Below are 20519 nucleotides of genomic sequence, written 5' to 3'. Positions count from 1 at the left end.
TAAAATCCTTCCAGTGTGATTTAGCTGTAGACTTAAGAATGAGAACAATCAGTGCAACAGAGAAATGATTTGTAGGGTCAACTCCCTGGAAAAAACTTTGAATAGCCAACACTACTTCTTTCTTAACAATGTTCCAACAAGAAATATAAAAAGTGGAGGTGAAACCATCGGGGTCAGGAGCCTTCTGTGAGCTAAATATCTTTAAGGGCATTGAAAATTTACAACTCAGTAGGGGGGTCCGACAAAGAGAGATTGGAGATCATATCTCTTTGGTCCTCAAAATAATCAGAAATAATACCAGTGATGAGTGGAGTATCAGCATAAAGAGAAGAAAAATAATCAGCTGTATTAAATCCAATCTGATCAGCATTAGTAAGAGTGAAGCCCTCATCGGTAACAATCTTGATGATGGTGTTTATGTTACGATGATGTTTGATAGTGGCATGAAAATATTTGGTATTTCTGTCACCATTCTTGAAATGATTATCACAAGCTTTCTGTCTGAGGAAATCTTCATCAATAGAGATTTCCTCTAAAAGAGTGTGGTGAGCATCCGCTAGTTTAGGCCCAAGATCGGGAGTAGGAGTAGCAATCACTTGAGCTTTTAAATCATCCACCTCTTGTTGGGCCTTTAGAACCCTAGAGTGAACATTACCAAAAGTGTTAATTTTCCATCTTTTTAAATGAAAAGCCACATTCTTATGCAGTTGCCACAACGTAAGCCAAGGATTCTCACTTCTGTTAGAGACCCAAACCTGTTTAATCAAGTCAATGAAAGTGGTGTGAGTAGCCCAAACATTAAAAAATTTAAAATGATATCGAGAAAGGCTTTGAATGAAAAGCTAAAGTAAGCAGGATCAGATTATGATCCGAAGCAGCATGATTCAAATGCTTGACTTGAATAATATTATAGTAGCTCAAAAACTGAGAGTTTCCCAAGAATCTATCCAAACGTTGTAACAGAAAACCTCTTCGCCAAGTGTAAGGAGGACCAGAGAAACCTAAATCATAAAGGTCAGCTTCCTCAATATGTTCACATAAACGATTAATAAAATTTGTGTCAATCTTAGCACCATTCCATCTCTCTGTAGGCGACATAATCATATTTAAATCGCCTCAAACGAACCAATTATCATTAATTACAAGCCCCATATGAGTAAGTTGTTGCCAAAGAAAGAATTTATCCCTTAAGTGAGAGCTAGCATAGATAAACGTAGCCCAACCAGAAAACAGTTCAAATTAATATTGAATGAGAACATATTGCACATTTTCATCAATGATATTAACAGTGATATTCTTCTTCCAAAAAAAGCCAAATTTTGTTGTTCACATTGCAGAAATGCGAATAACCCTTGAGCCTCTTGATGATGCTATCTTTATGAATTGAAACAAAAGGCTCCAAAATAGCAAGGATGTCAGGTTTATGAATCCTACATAAATGCTTTAAACGATTAAAGGAGTGATGGTCCGCCACTCCTCTAATGTTCCACACCAAAACATTAAACATTGTGACCCATGACACCCTCCCCTCTAGCAATCCTAGAGGGTAGGTGTCAGTGCTCACCTTCTGAGTGATAAGTGACATCAGTAGTATTTGATTGTGGTAATTTCGGTAGTTCAGATTTCCTTCTCCCTCGTTTTCTACTATATCTCTGAATTTGCCATTCAGATTCAAGGACAGAGACAACAATTGTGGATGGATCCTGCTGTGAGATAACGTGATTGGAGGGACCGGAAGAGGAAGGTTGGGCGGGGTCGGCAACTACAGGTACGTGAGTGGAGGGTTCGGTTTGAAGGTCAGTGAAGATAGGGCTTCAGCCAAGTCAGTAACTGTAACATCCACGGTAAAGTGAGCCACCTCAGCATCCCCCATACCAGGAGTAGGTATTCTGTTAATTTCTAAAGAAGGAACAGACAAATCATTTGAACCTCCAACCGCCACAACATCTTCAGCAAGAGGGTCAACTGAAACCACCACAGCATCAACAGTCTGCATAGATGGTTGTGAGAATGTAGGTTCTGCTCTCCAGGGGGCGGTCGATTGGTAGGGAATTTTCTTAATTCAGGATGTAAACGGAAACAATGCTCAGAGTCATGACCAAACATGCTACAATGCCTACAGTAATATGGATGTTTTTCAAGCAAAACCGACTGTCAGTAACCCGTATGAGTAAAGTATCCAAATATCCTCCGGTGGAGGTAAGGTTATATCTCTCTCAATTAATATTCTAGCAACCGAGGGCCTTGTGAGATTGCCTTGTGTTGTGAGATTGAAGGTATGAGCATCAAGCATTAGAGGTTTCCCGTACATGACAGCAATCGAGAATAAAATTTCATGATTGAACAAATGCACTTTCAGACCAGGGAGTTTAAGCCAGACAGGGATAACAGGGAGCTCGGTTTTGGGGTCAAAGTCAGTTGTCCATTTAAGGACCTTCATCCAAACATCACCAAAATGGACAGTTCTACGGGCGAAAAACTTTGCATAATCATCTTCATTAGAAAGTTGTATCAAAATATGTTGGCTATCCAAGGCCCCGATCTTCCATCCTCCCGATAATTTCAACAACTCAAAATTCTTCAACAGAAAGTCATATTTCGGTAGACCATAGAGAAATTTACCAACCAAATGAAAACGACAGCAGAGGCGAGGATATAATTTTCAGAATTGGAGAGAAAAAGCGCGTTTTTACCCCCCTTACGACCTTAAGGTTTAATGAAGCTAAAATCACCCCCAATAACAAGCGAATCATGGAAAGAAGAAGGGAAGACAAACTTTGCAGGAGACCCAGAAGATGAAATCCCTGCAGTGACCCCAGCGTAAGTCTTATCCATGACGTAACGAGAAGAAGAAGACGAGAGATGAAAGCGGAGAGCGAGGGGAAAGCCTAAAACGAAAAACCAGAAAGATCTCACCAGGGGTTGCCTTCGTTTAGCCGCTAACATCTTCGCGTCGCCACGAAATCACCCACGGTGCCAAACCCTAGCAGAGCGGCCGTGATCATTTCGATATTGTAAATTATATATAAATCGCCCGCGGTGCCAAACTCTAGCAGAGCGGCCGTGATCATCCCGATATTGTAAATTATATATATATCTGCATATATATATATATATGATGACTTTATAAAACTGATTACAAAGCATAAGTTCTATAATGATGGTGATGGTGCTCCTTTTAGTAAAAGATATCGTGCAAAAGGAGATGAGCGTAAGTTCCCATCAACAACTTTTTAAATGTGAAGTTTCATTTTTTGTTTGATTACAAACACCCCCCGCCCCTGCAACTCCCTCCCACCATCCAGCCTTTCCTCTCTGCTCGTTCCACCCCACCACCATTCTCTTACGACATCCAATTATATTTTACTGTGCTTGATGTTCGATTCCTCATATCTGTTCTGCTGCAGTACTGTTAAAATGTTTTCCTCTTGCCTTTATAAGCATTTATCTATTATTTTATCATTCTCTTGCCCTCTTTCATTTCTAACTTTGTCATCCAAATCTTACAATTAGATTTAATTGCCACTTAATGTCTTGCTTAATGTGGGACCTGTTGAAGCCAAGTAAAAGTTTACTCTTATGAAAATGAAGACACCTTTGAGTTGACTATCTAAGTGTTATTTTTATGTTGTTTTTTCTGTTTCTAAAGACCTTCATTTGAGTAGATCTAAAATTAAATACATGGAATGTAATTTTAGTTGTAGTAGTAGATTTAGTGGCAAAGTTGTAACAATTGGTGATTAAATCATTTGAATGAGTGAACATTTTAGATATCTTGGGTCTATTGTTCAAAGTAATGGTGATATAGATGTGGATGTTATTAGCAGAATTCAGGTTGGATGGTTGAAGTGGAGGCATGCATCAGGCTATTGTGTGATATAGAAAAGTACCCCTTAGACTTTTATAAGATGCCGAGACTTGCAATGCTTTATGGCGCATAATGTTGGCCTATAAAAGAGAAACATAAAACTAAGTGTTGCTGAGATGAGAATGCTTAGAGGATGAGTGGCTTTACACTTAGAGACAAAATGCGAAATGAATATATCAGGGTTTGTGTAGTTCCAGTGGCAGATAAGATTAGAGAGAGTCGTCTTAGATGGTTTTATCATATTAAATACCGACCATCTGATGATCCGGTTAGGAGAGTAGATATTTTAGATTCGACTTATCAAGACAGATGTGAACCTAAAAAGGCATAGACATATTGTATAAAAAATGATATTAATTTATTAGAATTAAATGAAAATATGACACTCAATAGGGCACAATGGAGAAAAAGGATTCATGTAGCCATCCTTAGTGGGATAGAGGCTTGTTCTTGTTGTATATATTTTGCGTGCGTATTTAAATTTCAATTTGATTGTATGGTCCTGGCTTAGCATTCCAAGCTTAGGGCAAAGATTTTGACATTATTCCTCTTGTTGATAAGATAGGGCGACCACCATAGAGGCCAACAAAGAAATTTCATGACCGCATGAATTTTCTGATTGCTGTTTAATTTTCGTTCAATGTGTAATTTTTAATGATCCTGATTTCTATGCCACAGTTCTATTAGGAAATTACTAAATTATTGCTTTCCTAAATTTTTAGTATTTTTTTCTGGTTTTTATTAAAAAAGATGAATTTTCATTTAAATTAGTGATTTATGAAATATGAAATTTTATCTTTGTTGGTAATTTCAGCCATTACATCATGTGGTTGTGCTAGAAAATCGTAGACTCTCAAGGAAACCTGCATTACTTGTTCTCCACTTAATTTAATGAGCCTTACGTTACTTTTCTGCATTTATTTGTTTTACATTTAGTAGAAAAGGTGCAGCTGTTACAGCTTCTCCAAGAAATGCTCCGCATGAGAAGAAAATTCAGGGAAAATGTTACAAGGATAAGTGCTATGAGCAAATTAGAAAAACAGTTGAAGAAAGGTTTAACAAATTGCTGACACAGGTTTGACTACATGTACCTAGGATATGTTCTAAATTTTATCTCAGAGGAAAGTATGAAAATAGTCTCCTAACTTTTTATATGGGTCATTTTAGTCTCATAATATATAAAGTGCCAGATTAGGAGGACTATTTTAGCCTTAATTAAAAGAGTTTGAGGGCTAAATTGACACTTTTATAAACTCTGGTATTAAAATGACCCACTTCAAAAAGTCAGGGGTCCATTTTATCGCTTTTCTCTTTTATCTCATGACAAATGTACGGTATGCCATCAATGTGCATTTTTGCAGCTTGTGTTTGAAGATCTAAAAGCTTCTTTGGAGGAAGCCCGAGAGGTATAGTTCTCTTTTCAATCAGATCATTTTTGTCAACCCCATCTTTAAATTTTTGTTGGACATGATGTGAATAGCACTTCGGCAATTGCCCTCTTGCAATACTTTTTTTTAAAATGCTTTCAATGAATTTCCCTCGTGTTACTAAAGAATGAAGCAGTGTAGGCATTTAATGGAAGTGTACTGAGGTGAAGTTTTCATATATGAAGTAAACACTGCAGATGATTTAAAATACATATGCATCTATTGAAATGTCCTAGTGACCTGTAATGAACATCCGTCTGCATATGTACTCATGAGCTCATAAGATCGAAGGAAGATTTACATGCATTCCACTCAATTCTAATGTATTTAAATTTCTAACACCTAAACTTCATTTTTTTATAAACATTGCTACCTTCCCTATGTATGAAATGTGTATTTCACATTTTAAAGTTAAAATGATGGTATTTTTGATTTGGTATGAAAGATTTGTGTGGTATAAATGTAAAAATTAAAGTTTTGGTGTTAGATATGTAAAGATAAGAATTGGATGGCATGTTATGTAAATGCCCCTAAAGTAAATTACCGTTAGAAAAGTTCAGTCCATTTTTCACTAATATCAGATACCTTCATGGGGTATCCTTAACTAACATTGTTATTTTATTCGTAACTTGCGATTTATGATTGATGTGTATTGATGATGCATTTGGAGGATACTATTGCTCAAAAACTGGGCTAAAGGATAAAATTCCGTTCACAAACTCTTAAGCAAAGACTTCCAAGCTTTTTGATGCAGATTATAAAATATGTGAAACTTGCTTGAAATAATAATTTAAAGATCTTTTAGGAATGAACTTTTGCAAGAAATCCTAAGAGGGAAATAAAGCCATACAACGGTTAGGTTTTACACTGCAAAAGAAACATTAATTTATAGCAGACGATTAAATGTAAATGCAAATCATGCATGCAAACAAATTAAAAAATACATAGATTAAAATAAACAAGATATACGTCAATAAATTGAAAACTCAAGCCTTATGTCAATGCAAAGTGACTGCCACACATAAATTGTTTTGTGAGTTGAATATGCTTAAAGAATTCATATCTAATAACACAAATTTGAGAGGAATTTGGAATTTTATCAATCAATTTATAAAATTAGATGCCTCATCAGGTTTTCTTATAATACAAGATTGGTTTCTATTTTATTCTTGCTTAAAGCATCAAAAGAACACTTCTTGATTCCATACTTAAAATAAAGGAGCATTTACGTACATAACAGCCAATTTCTATATATTTACATTTCTAACACCTATACTTCTTTTTTTATATTTATACATCCCAAATCTTCAATATTACTTAAAAAAAATTACTACTATTATAACTTTTAAAAAGCGAAATAAATAGGTAAGCTGGCATATATGTAAAATTGAAGTTTAGGTGTTATGCATGCAAATATGTAGGAATTAGGTGGTGTGTATGTGAATCTTCAAAAAAAGAAAAAGAGGGGGGGGGGGGGGGTCTCTGTTCAAAACCTTATGTTGATTTTACATTTTTAATAACTTTATCTTTCTCAATTTCCATGATGTGTTTTACTGATATTTTTTAAAACTCACCTCACCACCATCAATCTCATATTTTGGAAATATTTTGCATCCTTGTATAATCATAGAATGTTGACAAAAAAAAAGGGATAAAAACTATTTACCTTCTGCTATACTTGGTATTTTCTGTTGATAGACATGTAGAACACATGGTAAGTTGGGTGGCTAGTTTCCAGCACCTAGGTTGGCACAGTGAAGTACAACAGAAATCTTCTTCCCGTGGAAATACCACTGGCGCTGCTTCTTTGATGGGCAACTCTAGCTTCTTCGCTTGCATGGCAAGCTATCATTTGGGTTGGAATCTATGATGCATGGATGTGGACATGAGGACAAGAACACGATGCGACACAAACACGAGACACATCTATTATTGAAAAATATTGGACACAAATACATCTTAGACACGTTTCAAAAGCTTAAAGATTTCTTATGGTATAGAAAAGGTAAGCATTAGTTGTCTTGTATTACATCAAAATTTAATACCTCTTAATCAACTATTCACCAAAAGGATTAGAAAGAATGTATTTTTATTTCATCTCCACTATCACCAACATTAAGATTCCTAGCTTCCATTTCATTCGCTTTCGCTATTCTTTACATACTTATTTTTTTTTTTCGTTTTGTGATCATTGTTGACTGCATCTTTAAATGCTTCTAGGATAAAGACCCAATGCTCTTTTTCTTCAACCCATCCTTTACACCATCCTTAAATGTCATTTTTCTCATCTCATCACCAACCTTTGTTGCCCCTTCTTTCTCTCTGTTGAGAACTTTTTCTCTTTTGAAAAATCTGATTATATTGCTCACCTCTTCCTCACCCTTACATCACCTGCAAACCTATGTGACTACCACTCCATTAGCTTCTTTCTCTCTATCTAGTTGATGACCTCCCCTGAGCATCTTCTCTCTCCTCATTGTGTTCTTTGCATCGCTTGAAAACCCAACAACTTATTTGCTTCTCTGTACCTAGCATCACTTTCCTTCATGACTTGTAGAATCGGGAGCCCTATGTGAAGGCATCATTTTGAAGAAGGATATTATTTATTTGTTTATTTTTGTTATGTGAGAACTCTGCCATAATGTTGATGCATTATTGCAAGAATGTTAAAACGTGTTGGACACACAAACTTTGCTTGTCCCATATTCTAAGCCAAGAGGAGAAAAATGGGAATCATGTGCTCTTTTCCCCTTTTTGATTTACTATTTTATATAGTGGACAAAAGCCTCTCCCTTAAGATATTTGTACAGATTTATTCATTTGCATTTTTTTCATAAGAAAATTTCATTGCTTCATTTTTCCATTAAATTTCATCTGTTTTAAATGTTTGTTATTTTCCCTGCATAGTTTTCTTTCTCTTATGGTGAATTGTTTGGTGATATGCAGTATGGGAGAAAACTATTTATACTTCTGTGGCATTAGTTTTCCTGTGGGTTTCATATAATTATTATTATTTTGTTTTGTGGTTTTGTGGGGGGGGGGGGGGAGGAGATGTGGTGCTTTATACAAAAGCAGTTGTGATATCTTGCCAGTGCTTGATTTTATGTTTAATTTTCTTTGCTAGATTGGTAATGAGCTTGGAGACATTTATGACTTTGTGGCTCCTTGCTTTCCCCCAAGGTTTGTTGCTCATTTCATCTTCATCCTCTGCCTTTTTTGCTTAAACTTACTGATTTCATGCAATGGAAGAGTATTTGATTGGGTTTAACTGCAGCATGTGAAAGTATGACTGTTTAGCTTGTCATTTTTGGTCTTGAAATTTGTATTTCTTGGACTAGCAACATTTACCATTTTTATCTTCCTTCATGTGTTTGATTGATTTTCTATACCGTTTAGCAGAAATTTTGGGCTTATGCCATAGTTGAAGATTCAGATTTTTTTTTTAATATTATTTTTTAAAAAAATTTATTAATCCTTCGTCTTTGTCTGTCTGCTGGACTCGAACCATTTAAATATTCAAATGTAGTGCTAGAAAACTAAGTGGGAAAACATGTGATTGGATACCCTTGTCTGACATTTAAAGTATAATGAATGTGAAAATTAAAAGTAAAAATTTGCAATTGGTTGACAAAAACGAGATCATTTTGGGACGTTGCTTTCTTGATAACTGTTGACCTCATTTTCAGTGAGTTCTTAGTTTCTTCCTCTTAGAACCTAGGATATGACTTTAGGAGTTTCTTATTGACCATCCTAGTGGATTAGTGACGGAGCCCACCTCACCTAGAACTTTGAACCACTTCTTGACTCATTTTTGTGAAGACCTCGCATGAGTAGTCCCAAGCACTCAACTCTCAGTTGCAAGGGCTAAGGACTAACATGTAGAGGGTTCAAATATGGATTCCTATAAGATCAGGAGGCTTTAGGAATACCTATTTTGAATTTCACACATATACATTTACATACATCGAGCGTAAACCTAGCAACTCACGTCACCGACACTTACACACATTGTACCAATGATTAAACTAAAATAAATTTTCAAAATAAGCCGTCACAAACCCAAAATTTGAAGAAAAATTAAATTTGACGTTTTTTTCACCTGATTGTCGGTAAACTTGTTCGGGCCGGATGACAAAACGGACCACACCGACACGTCCAGAACGTCGATTTTAGTTGGGAGGGACACCCATATTGCTATGATTTCGCGCGAGATCAAACGACACAAATTGATGCGCGTAAATATTTAATTAAAGGAAGCGAGTCTAGGCTCAGCCCAGGTGCAATTCGGGTTCAATTTGAGCTGGACAAGGGTTGAATACGAGCTAAATGATTTCAAATTTCGGATTTCAAAATTAACCGCCCTAATTGTACTTTAATAGAGTTTAATTAGGGATCATTATTTGTCTAATAAACCTGCTCCCCACATAGAAGTTAATAAATTGCGTGCCTAATGACCTGTAACGAATATTTTGAAAGTTCAGATATACAATTCGCGAGCTCCTTCTGTCTGGCATTATTCGACTCCCCCGCTCGCCTCCTCTCCTCAGCACAAAAGTCCCCTCGCCTTACCCCCGCTCTCGAGAGATCCCACTCGACTCCTTCACCCTCTGCACAAAAAACCCTCACTCCTCTCTGCGAACAGAAGCCCTCGTCTCCCCTCCTCTGTGAACCGAAGCCCTCGCCTTCTCTCGCGTGACCCAAAACCATCACCTCCTATCCCCTACGCCGAAGCTCGCGACCTCTCTGCACCGAAGCCCTCTGCCCCTCTCCCTCCATGCCAGTGTCGCCTTCCCCTCTCCCGATCGCCTCGGCCGCAACTCCCCCACTCTACTACTCTCCTCCGCGCCGAAGCCGCTTGCCTGCTCCCCTCCCTCGCACGACCAAACACCCTCTCACGCTCGACACCCTATCCCTCTCTACAGAAACCATTGTTCGCCTCTCTTGTCCTCTATTTCCAATTCCGCCTTAAATCATTGCCGTCCCAATTGATTTTTCAGAAAATCGCGGTTTCTGGTAGCAAGGAAGCATCGACGAGATCGCTGTGAACAAAGAGCCGAAATTCCTGCACTTCTACTTTTTTTATTCAACCTCTGTTCTTGTCTGAAGGTTTGAAGGGACTTCATTTTCATTTATGCCGAGTTTTCTCATAAACTCCTCTTCTCTATTACTCATTTGCATGCTTTCGTTTATGTTTAGCAAGCTGTTGTGGTGATTTTCTCGCCTGTTTTGTTGTCGTGGTGGATTTTTGGAAACCAGTGTAGCCAGTTTCTTTAAAACTGCACTTGGAAGTGCGCTTTACTTCACGACACAAAGCCTCCTGCGAGGATTGTTAAGAACAATTGATATTTTGGCATATTCCAGTCATTTTTTTGAAGCTTTATTTTAGGGATTGATCAGAAAGCTGCTGCCTTTTGTTATGTGGTGGATTTCAACGATCAATTTTCAATACTGCCCTCTTGTGTTTGCCTCTTTTTTTTTTTCTTACCATACCATTCTGTTGAGGATACTTACAAATATGAATGATTGGCTTAGGGAAAAGTTTTTGATAAGCAGAGGGAAGATTTTTGCTTGATAGTTGTTAGTTAACTTTTCATATATTCAAACATAAGACTCCTGCAAAGTTGGCTTATGCCACTATTATCTTGCTTCAAAAGTATCTTTCTTCTGTTTGAGATATTTGTTGTTGGAAACCTGTTGAGCTTTCTATCTGCAGTCAACATATTAATTGTTGCTCCATCTTTTTTTTATTGCTATTTAAAATTGCTGTTTGGAGGTTTTTTTTTAATTATTGTTTGGGTGTCATTCAGAAGCTGCCTTTGGGCTTGAAAGCTGTTGTTTGGGTTTGAAAACAGCTGTTTGGAGATTCAAAAGCTGCTGTTGGGCTTGAAAGTTATTGTTTGGGCTTGAAAGCTGATGTTTGAAGTGCTGTTAGAGCTGTGGGAGAGCTGTGAGAGCTGTTTGGAGTGTTGTGAGAGCTTTAGAAGTGCTGTGAGAGCTGTGGGAGAGCTGTAGGAGTGCGGTGAGAGCTGGAAAAGTGTTGTTTAATGGTAGAAAGCTGTTGTTTGGGGTTTAAAAGTGTTGTCTAATGCTGTAAGCTGCTGTTTGGAGCTTTTAATTGCTGTAGGATGTTTTATAATGCTGTTTAGGTTCATATAATCGCTGTTTGGGACATTTAAATGACTGCTTGGAGTTGCTAAATGCTGTTTGAAGCTGTAGGGTGTTTCGTAATTGTTGTTTGGGCTCATTTAGTTGTTGTTTGGGCTCATATGAAGAGCTATTTGGGGGCATTGTAAATCGTTGTTTTGGAGCAGGTTTATGTAGCCTTTAAGTGCCTATTTGCACACGGTTTAGAGGTGGTTATGGGGCACCTTTGCCTATAGTTTTGAGTTTCTCTGGATCGTGATCTTATGAGGATTTAAACACCTTTTTTTTTAGCTGATCCACTCGTTTTGTTCTTCTGTCACGCTGATTTTTGGGAGTTGGGTCAGTCTCTCCTCTCCCCCCCTCCCGTTTTATTTTCTTTTTTTAGGACGATGACGACATTGCTTGTGTGTGTTTAAACGAGGAATACGAAGTGAATTTATTAGAATAATATCTCCTGCCTCGATGACCATCTAAAAGGGGATAGTAGGCTCAGAGACTATTCATCAACTCTTGCTGCGAAATTGCCTCCGACTCTCTTAGGTTGCTAGGTGATTCTAGCCCGATTGAAGCGAGCAACCGGTGGACTATTTCATTTTTTCACACTTACACAGATACTACACTCCTGCATGCATTTCCACATATATTAAAATAATAATAATAATAATAATAATCTCCATTTGCAACAACAATACTTTTATCTGCTGAATAAACTCTACATGCATGAAAAACCAAATAAACATTTGACAGAATTCTACCAAAGTCCGCTGGTTAATTATTTCGATCGTGGTTAGGAGTTTCCCTCCTTCGATAGTTTGGGTTTGTAGCATCTATCCAAATTTTTACAGGTCTTTTTTGAGCTTTCATGTGTCACCTGTTCTTTTACATACTTAAGCTCATATTTGATGTGTTTATTAAATCTTTAGTTATATCTGTTTATTTTCACATGTGATGCTAACATTGCAGCAGTTGTAGAGATCCCGTTATATATTTTACAGTTTTTTGCACTGCATTTTATTTATTTTTCCCGTACATTTTGTTTGTATATATGTTTTACATTACTCATAAACAACATGCATGCTTTACATTATTTGCAAAACAATAAAAATACATTTTCGAAAATTAATGTACACTTTTAAATCTTTTGGACACACTTAATCCATCCCTTTTTGATTTATGAGAATATCTCGGATAATGTAACCCACGGTTGCTAACGAGAATTCTCCAGTCTAAACGAGCTTAATAACTCCTTTAGACTAAGTAAATTCAAAACAAAATAGTGATGTCGGAATGAGAGAACCGTGAGATTCTAACCGGTGTCGCTCTAATTAAATTAACCCCCCTCCAAATATGACATTTGAACAACAACAAAAAAACCAAAATTTGATAAAAAAACTGTGAAACATAAAACCTCAAACCAGAACCTTCTAAACCTTGAACTGCTACTTCAACAAGGAGCTTGGAGCTAACGCTGTGGGCAGCACGACGAGGGCGTACAGACGAACATCTTCGAGAGAAGAAACAGGTCTCATTAGCAAACGTCTTCTTAGAATTAAACAATAACAACCCATAGGACTTCGAGGTAGCTCGTCAAGCGTGGCGTAAACCCTCACACTCTCTTTAGGCTCATGTGCAACCATGTTGTGCTGCGTAAGTCTTAACTCCCTTAGGTTCCGAGGCTGTCGCCCGGTACAGCGTAAGTTCTTCTATCTCTGTGGACTATTTGTATAATTGGGTATTATGCCAGTATAAGTTCCAGATAATAAAATTGACAAAATTAAACATTTAAATAACATAATCTCCAAAACTCAGCCACACAATAGGATAACTTGGGAAGTCAGTGAGGGTTCCCCTCAAGATCTGCGACGACCTCTACTGTTTCCTTCCTTCGACTCTTGAAAAAAACTGTTCCCACTTGAGTCACTTCTACTTGATTTTCCACGTCCTACCGTGAAAACCTAAAACTTGAATTCTTGAAGACTAGTACCTCTGATCGTACCTCTGATCGTGATCGTTATCGAGAGTTTTCTCAAGTGACCCCAGTCATTTAAGATGTAATTAACTATAGGGGCTTGACTCTATAGGGAATTTGAAATTCAGCTAAAATAAACTCTGGTTAATCTTTATTAGATAGAGGAACTTGTCGGTCACGCATAAATGATTCGCAGACCAAACGAATGTCATAAATCTCTTAGTTTGTTTGATTGAGTCCATCACCGAGGCACACACTTATCTTTCGTGAAAGTGTAATATTCGTGGTATCAAACACGATTATATAGACTATTGGACAAATGAGATCCATTTAGTCTCATTTTTTTTAAATTAAAACACACTACTTTTAAAACCAAAAGTATATACCTCTTATATTAAATTAAATTGACAAAATTATTTTCAAATCAAAAGTTGACCGACAATAACATGAAGGGCTGGGGGTAAAGAAACTACTACATTTGGATCATTAAACATTTTGATTATTTCCAGCGTTTTTTATTTCTTAGACTTTTATTTTTGTTTTCTTTTGTTCTGTGTTTTTTTTTTCTGCTAGCTTTCTTCATCATGGCTGGGGAGATCTTTAGTTGAATAATATTTTCACCAAGTTGTTCCACTTCTTATCTTGAAGTTAGTTCATGATGTACTACTGAACCACTACCATGCCAGCCGCCACATTATCTCACTTGTCAGCTAAATGACAATTTTAAAATGATTTTAGAAATTTGATAATGTAGTGGACTGTGCATGTCATGATTTTTTCGTGATAGGGTTGGTACACACTACTTTTAAAACCAAAAGTATATACCTCTTATATTAAATTAAATTGACAAAATTATTTTCAAATCAAAAGTTGACCGACAATAACATGAAGGGCTGGGGGTAAAGAAACTACTACATTTGGATCATTAAACATTTTGATTATTTCCAGCGTTTTTTATTTCTTAGACTTTTATTTTTGTTTTCTTTTGTTCTGTGTTTTTTTTTTCTGCTAGCTTTCTTCATCATGGCTGGGGAGATCTTTAGTTGAATAATATTTTCACCAAGTTGTCCCACTTCTTATCTTGAAGTTAGTTCATGATGTACTACTGAACCACTACCATGCCAGCCGCCACATTATCTCACTTGTCAGCTAAATGACAATTTTAAAATGATTTTAGAAATTTGATAATGTAGTGGACTGTGCATGGCCTCTTCGAGTTTATTCTTTGCCTGATTTTTTAAAGGTGCATCATATTCAATTTTTTTAAAGCTGATGACCTTTTGTTTTAATTTCTTATTTTCATCTAGCTTTTGGGTCTCTATTCAAATCCTACTGTAATTCCTGGGCTGTGTATTTTGGTTTTGGAGACAAGTAATTCTTTGGACAATTGCTAATCCTCAATTGGAGGGGAAACTCTTCCGAACTTGAGTAGATTGATTGATGTTATCCTCTATGAGATCTTTGTCATATTAAACTATACTTATTTCCCTGATACTTTTGTTGATAACCTTCAACTTTTAGTCGTACAATGAATTTAATATTTTTTTAAAGAACCATCATGTTCTGGGAAAATACTTTTGTTTATTACATTCTAACGTCATAGTTTCTCGTCTGTTGCAGATATGAAATTTTCCAGCTAATGGTTAATCAATATACGGAAAGGTTTATTCAAATGCTTAGGCTTTTCAGTGATAGGGCAGATAATTTAACAAATATAGAAATATTAAAGGTAAACAAATTTTTCTTTCAGAGAAATTCTTTACTTATGTACTATGCCCTCCACTCCATTCAAAAAGCAACGATCCAATTGTGGAGTACATTTACTGCTTTGGTTTCCGTTTACCAATTTGAATTTTTTAACACTTTTAAAAACTGATTACATTTAGGTGACTGGATGGGTTGTTGAATACCAAGAAAATTTGATTGGCCTTGGAGTTGACGAGTCTTTAGCTCAGGTCTGTTCTGAAAGTGGCGCCATGGATCCACTAATGAATGCATACATGGAACGGATGCAAGCTTCAACGAAGGTAATTTGCCTGTTAAAGCTTAATTTAGCCGGAGAGAATGCAGCTTAACATTTTTTTTAATATTTTTCTAACACAGAAATGGTACACAAATATTTTGGGTGCTGACAAGGTACAACCGCCTAAGAAAACAGAAGATGGCAAGCTGTACACACCAGCAGCTGTGGATCTATTTCGAATTTTGACTGAACAAGTTCAAATTGTTAGAGAGAACAGCACAGACGTTATGCTGTACCGTACAGCACTTGCAATTATTCAGGCAAGATTTTGTGCTTAGTAGTTTTTCAAATTATTTGTAAATGAAGACTTGTAACTTCAATTCAAGATGTTGCTGGCCCTATATTATCTTAATGTTTAGGTTCACGATTATAATCATAAACCATGTTTATTTTTTAAACTGGCTAATCAATCATTTCTGGATAAAAATGTGAATAATGTTTTTACCCTTTCTACATAGAATTGATTCATCTTAACGACAGAATCAAAATTTAATCAAATCACCTAAAATCACAAATGTAGAAGTCATTATTCTGTAATATGATTGATTCTTTCAAAAACTGAATGACCAATAGGATGTGCTTGACCTGTAAAGACAAAAATTTTTATTCTTGACTGAGATACCTGAGCTTGAGCGGTACACATAATCTGGTCATATATTGGCCACCAAACCAGCTGACAGAGTTTTTAGCAATGCCATGCATTGAATCACACAAATGAGCCTTGAAATAATTTTCCAATGCAGAAATTATATTTTTAAGTTCTAAAGAAGTAAAGCTGTTGTTGTTGTTGTATTGCTTGTAATGTAGGAGGATTGTGGAGACCTTTCTTGAAATTATACGACATTAAAATTTTAGGGAAGTCTATTGGTTTAAAAATCGGATATTTTCGGAATGATCACAGTTAGCATAGCTATTTTGGATGGGCTGTCGCCATTGATGGCTGCTTCATGCATTTGATTTACCCATTCATTCTGAAATGGTAAATCTGCATTTATTGTTTCTTGTATTTACTGCTTCTTATAATTACGATAGATGAATGTCAATTCTAAATTGAATGAAAATGTGAAGCTTCAGCATTGAGAAGCTTGGACTTGTTATGTACCTTATTGATATTTAGGGTGCATTTGGGGTGGCTTATCCACAGCTTAGGCGTTTTCAAACGCAGGGAGGGCTTTTGTTTATTGCGTTTGGAGTGCGTGGAGCCAAAAGCGATTATCGCTTTAATACTAGATGCAGCCCGCAGCCTCATCCCCGCGGGCCAGCGTCTCGATCCAATTTTTACTTATATACCCCCCTGAACTCGCCCTCTTCCCTGCGTCTCGTGCCCTAGGATTTGATCGTCTACCCTGTTCTTGTCGCTCTCTCCCCTGCGTTTCTTGCCCTAGGTTTCGATTGGTCTTCTCGTTCTCTCCTCTGCGATTAAACATCGCTTTGCTCTATAAGTATTTAACATTATTTTGTTGTGATCCGTAACATTGGAGCATTGCGTTGAGGGTCTTTGGAGCATTGCGTGTCAATGGCTCTTCTAATTCACGATAAAGTGTTTTCCGTGCGTTGAGAGTCTTTGGAGCATTGGAGATGGTTTTCGTTTTTTGTTGTTGGTTTTTGGACATTCATGGTTGCTATTATTTCCGAGATTGGCATTCGTTTTTTAAATTTCCATTACCTTGGAGTATGGTAAATTTTGCGATTGGCAGATGTGGCATTTTGGAGAAATGAGGATGGAGGATTTGGGGAGAAATAAGGATTTCTTTTAGGTTTCCTAATACTCACTATTAGTTGAGGTGTATATCTTTTTTTGTACTATTCTGAAGGGGTTTTATTACTTCTAAAATATCTAATGTGTGGACATTGCAGTTTTGTTGTGAACTGTACAACTGCTCCGTGTCAAATTATTCATTTCTTTAGAAAAAAACTGCAAATCAGAAACCAAACATCTAAATAACTTTTATGCAGACAAGGGCTGAATGATCATTTATTATGAATCAGCTGTTTTCGAAATGCACAAACCAAACAACCAACCAGTTTATTAGGATAAGTTGTAATCAGCAGATTATCAGGATAAAATGTTTATTTGGATAAATTGGAAACAGACCCTTAAAATAACAATGATATTAACAAGAATAAGATTGTGTCAATTCTATCTTTAGGGAACAAAGAATATCAAACAGAAGTAGATTGTAACGATTATATTGATGGTTGAAGTTATGAATTCTTATTGTTTATAAAGATGGCAAATCATTGCGAAGCATTTGAAACAACATATTGCACAATGGAAAGAAAATGTTCCCTTAAATTAGTGAAATTCAAATATCCTGATTTTGGGGCTAATTGTATAAATAATAAATCATATTGAGTTCATTTTCTTGTATTTTGTTATTTTGACCGCTTTTCTGTCTGATTATTATTATTTTTGTAATTTTCTTTTGTGCTATAGGTTATGATTGATTTTCAAGCTGCTGAGAAACACAGGTTAGAAGAACCAGCTTCTGAAATTGGCCTGGAGCCTCTCTGTGCCATGGTTTGTTCCTTTACATTCAATCAAACATTTTAATTTTTTGACGTGTCCCTAAATTACAACCAAGGTTTTGCTTAATTTTAATTTTTTAAATATTCAATTCAGATTAATAACAACTTGCGTTGCTATGAGCTTTCGATTGAGCTTAGTAACAGCACCCTTGAAGCTCTTCCGCAAAACTATTCTGAGCAAGTAAGTAGCATTACCTCTGTATAACTTTGTCCGGTGAATATGTAGTTGTCTATGGAATAATTTAGGCTCCAGGGTGTTGAATTATTCAGCTGATTAATTTCTTACTAGTTAATTATTTTTTTCTTTTCAGTAACCAGCATGATCTTAGCTTGTGTGGCCTGTCTTCTTGTTTTTCCTATCCAATTGCTGGGTGAGCTGATCTTAACAGGATTTCGCGCATATTACCAAAATCTTTCTTATTACAAAATTTTCATCCGGGTTATTGAAATGAACTATCAAATCCATGGATTCACACACCTGACCACCAAACCATTAAGAAATTAATTAAAGCAAAAAAGCATGGGATGGGTTTTATTGTGGTTTTTGAGATTTGGGTGTTATTATTGTCAATTGAGGTAGTTTGATGTCAGTATTGTAAAGAAGCAAGATTTTTGTTTTGTAAGAAATTGCCCCAAAAATGGATATGTTTTGTGAGAAATTGTCTCTAAAAATTATTATGTTTTCAGGAAATCAGCTAATTTGAGCTAATGATAATCATATCCCTCTAAGCAATGTCAGCCGGGATTTTAGAAAATGGAGATTTAAATTTGAATTTAAGTATATATAGATATCAATGTAATTTTGATTTAAAAAAAAAGAAAATAATATTTTTTATTTTAAAATAAATGAGACCAAAGAGATCTCACATATTTAATAGTTTGGACGACTGAGCGCGATACTACAAGTAACACACTATTTCGAAGGATAAACATATCGCTTGTAGTAGGCTCAACCACTCAAACCAAAGAATTTTGTAACATCGTTTGGTTTGGGCTGCGAAACCTTTTATATGAGGCTGACAAGTTCCTCTACCTAATATAAGGATTAGATTAGATTTATTTTATCTGGGTTTTTAGTTCCTTATAGAAGCAAACTCCTATAGTTAATTACATCTTAAATGACCGGGGTCACTTTAAACTCTCGATTAAGATCAGTGGTTCTACCTTCAAGATTTCAAAGTTTAGGTTTCCAATATTGGACATGGGAAAGTCAAATGGGAGTTGCTTTTATGTCTTTGAAATGATGGAGTGACCTTCCATCTATCCTACTGTTTGGCTTTATTTTTTTGAAATGATGTTATTTAATGTTTAATCTTGCAATTTATTTAAGAATTTAGGACTTACATTCGCACGATATCCGATCGTGCAAATAGCTTAGAAAGATAGGAGGATTTACATCATATTGCACGACAACCTCAAAATCATTAAAGTGTTAGGTCTTCATAACAGGGTTGCGCAAAAGCCTAAAAGACAAGATGAGGATTTACAATGCGCTAAGCAAACTATCTCGAAGTCTTATGAGTTATGTTATTTATTCTACAGAAAGGTTTAGCTGATGTGGACTTATTTTGCTGTTGCAGATCGTCATCCTTCGTCTGCTACGTCATAGTCGTGCTGCCCACTAAGACTTACTGCATGCCCCATGTCGTAGTAGCCTCAGGTTTAATGTTAAGTTTAAATGTACATGCAATTGTTGGGTTGGTGGTTTGTCACTGGGTACCTCCTATAAAATCAAACTATTGTCCTTCTATTCTAAAATATATAATACACAAAAGAAACAGTTGGAGGTGCAATAAAGAAAATGCATTAAATTTACAGTAAAGAAGAGCAGTAGAATGTGCAGTAGAGACAATAAAATGCTATAAACATAAAATAAATTTGTGTACCTGACAGGTATGCTGCTTTTGCGAATGAGATTAGCTCACAGGTGAAAGTAAACAAGTATAGTGGGGAGATTAGCAGGTAGGGCAAAAATGCATTTATGTATAAAAGAACAAGTGGGAATGCATCTTATGAAAGACTCGAGGAAAACCGCAAGTGATTCCCAAAAATGAAGAAAAATTGTAGGAAACTGTTGACCTCAATTTTTCGTGAGGTCTAGTATTCCTCGTAGGAGTTAGGATCTAGCCTTAGGGGTCTTCCTGCGACTATCTTAGATTCTTAGAAGTGGGACCCGCCTCGTTTTAGTTTGACCTGCTTCCGTCCCCTTCTGGAGTTTCGCGTGTGTGGTATCAACTTCTAGCACTTAGAAGGACGAAACCAACATGAGGAAACCCAAAAGGGATTCCCTATAGGACCTTCCTGAGCCTTAGGGTGGCCTTTTGCACAATTCGCACTCCCGCGCGCACAAGCTTCGCAATTCGGAGGGTCGATACGTCCGATCGCCGCAATTCGCATTGTCTGCATTGTTACTTGTCGAATGCTCAATTAAACTTTTTGGGACGATCGATCGCGGGTCAAAATTTTGTGAAATTCAAATTTCGGCGAGTTTTTTACCCGATCGTCGACAACGTCGTCCGAGCGACCCCGGATGACGAAACGGACTGCGCCAACGCGTCC

At 36.5% G+C, this 20519-nt stretch overlaps 1 protein-coding gene across 3 annotated transcripts in view; it reads left to right on the top strand.

The window, feature by feature from the left end:
* LOC110022478 (exocyst complex component SEC6) overlaps positions 1-20519 on the top strand; it is a 119954-nt gene that overhangs the window by 68285 nt on the left and 31150 nt on the right. For 2 of the 3 annotated variants that reach the window (XM_020721434.1, XM_020721433.1), the window contains exons 7-14: positions 4805-4943; positions 5230-5274; positions 8420-8475; positions 15029-15137; positions 15295-15435; positions 15512-15691; positions 17869-17952; positions 18055-18141. In XM_020721434.1, the coding sequence (XP_020577093.1) occupies positions 4805-4943; positions 5230-5274; positions 8420-8475; positions 15029-15137; positions 15295-15435; positions 15512-15691; positions 17869-17952; positions 18055-18141 (841 nt within the window). The remainder of the gene's footprint in view (positions 1-4804; positions 4944-5229; positions 5275-8419; positions 8476-15028; positions 15138-15294; positions 15436-15511; positions 15692-17868; positions 17953-18054; positions 18142-20519) is intronic. The other variant, XM_020721435.1, reaches the window with a different exon arrangement.

Source organism: Phalaenopsis equestris, unplaced genomic scaffold (genome assembly GCF_001263595.1).
Source record: "Phalaenopsis equestris unplaced genomic scaffold, ASM126359v1 Scaffold000192, whole genome shotgun sequence".
NCBI lineage: Eukaryota > Viridiplantae > Streptophyta > Magnoliopsida > Asparagales > Orchidaceae > Phalaenopsis > Phalaenopsis equestris.
The sequence above is the reverse complement of the archived record's forward strand: the minus strand, read 5'-3'. Positions and strand labels throughout refer to the sequence as shown.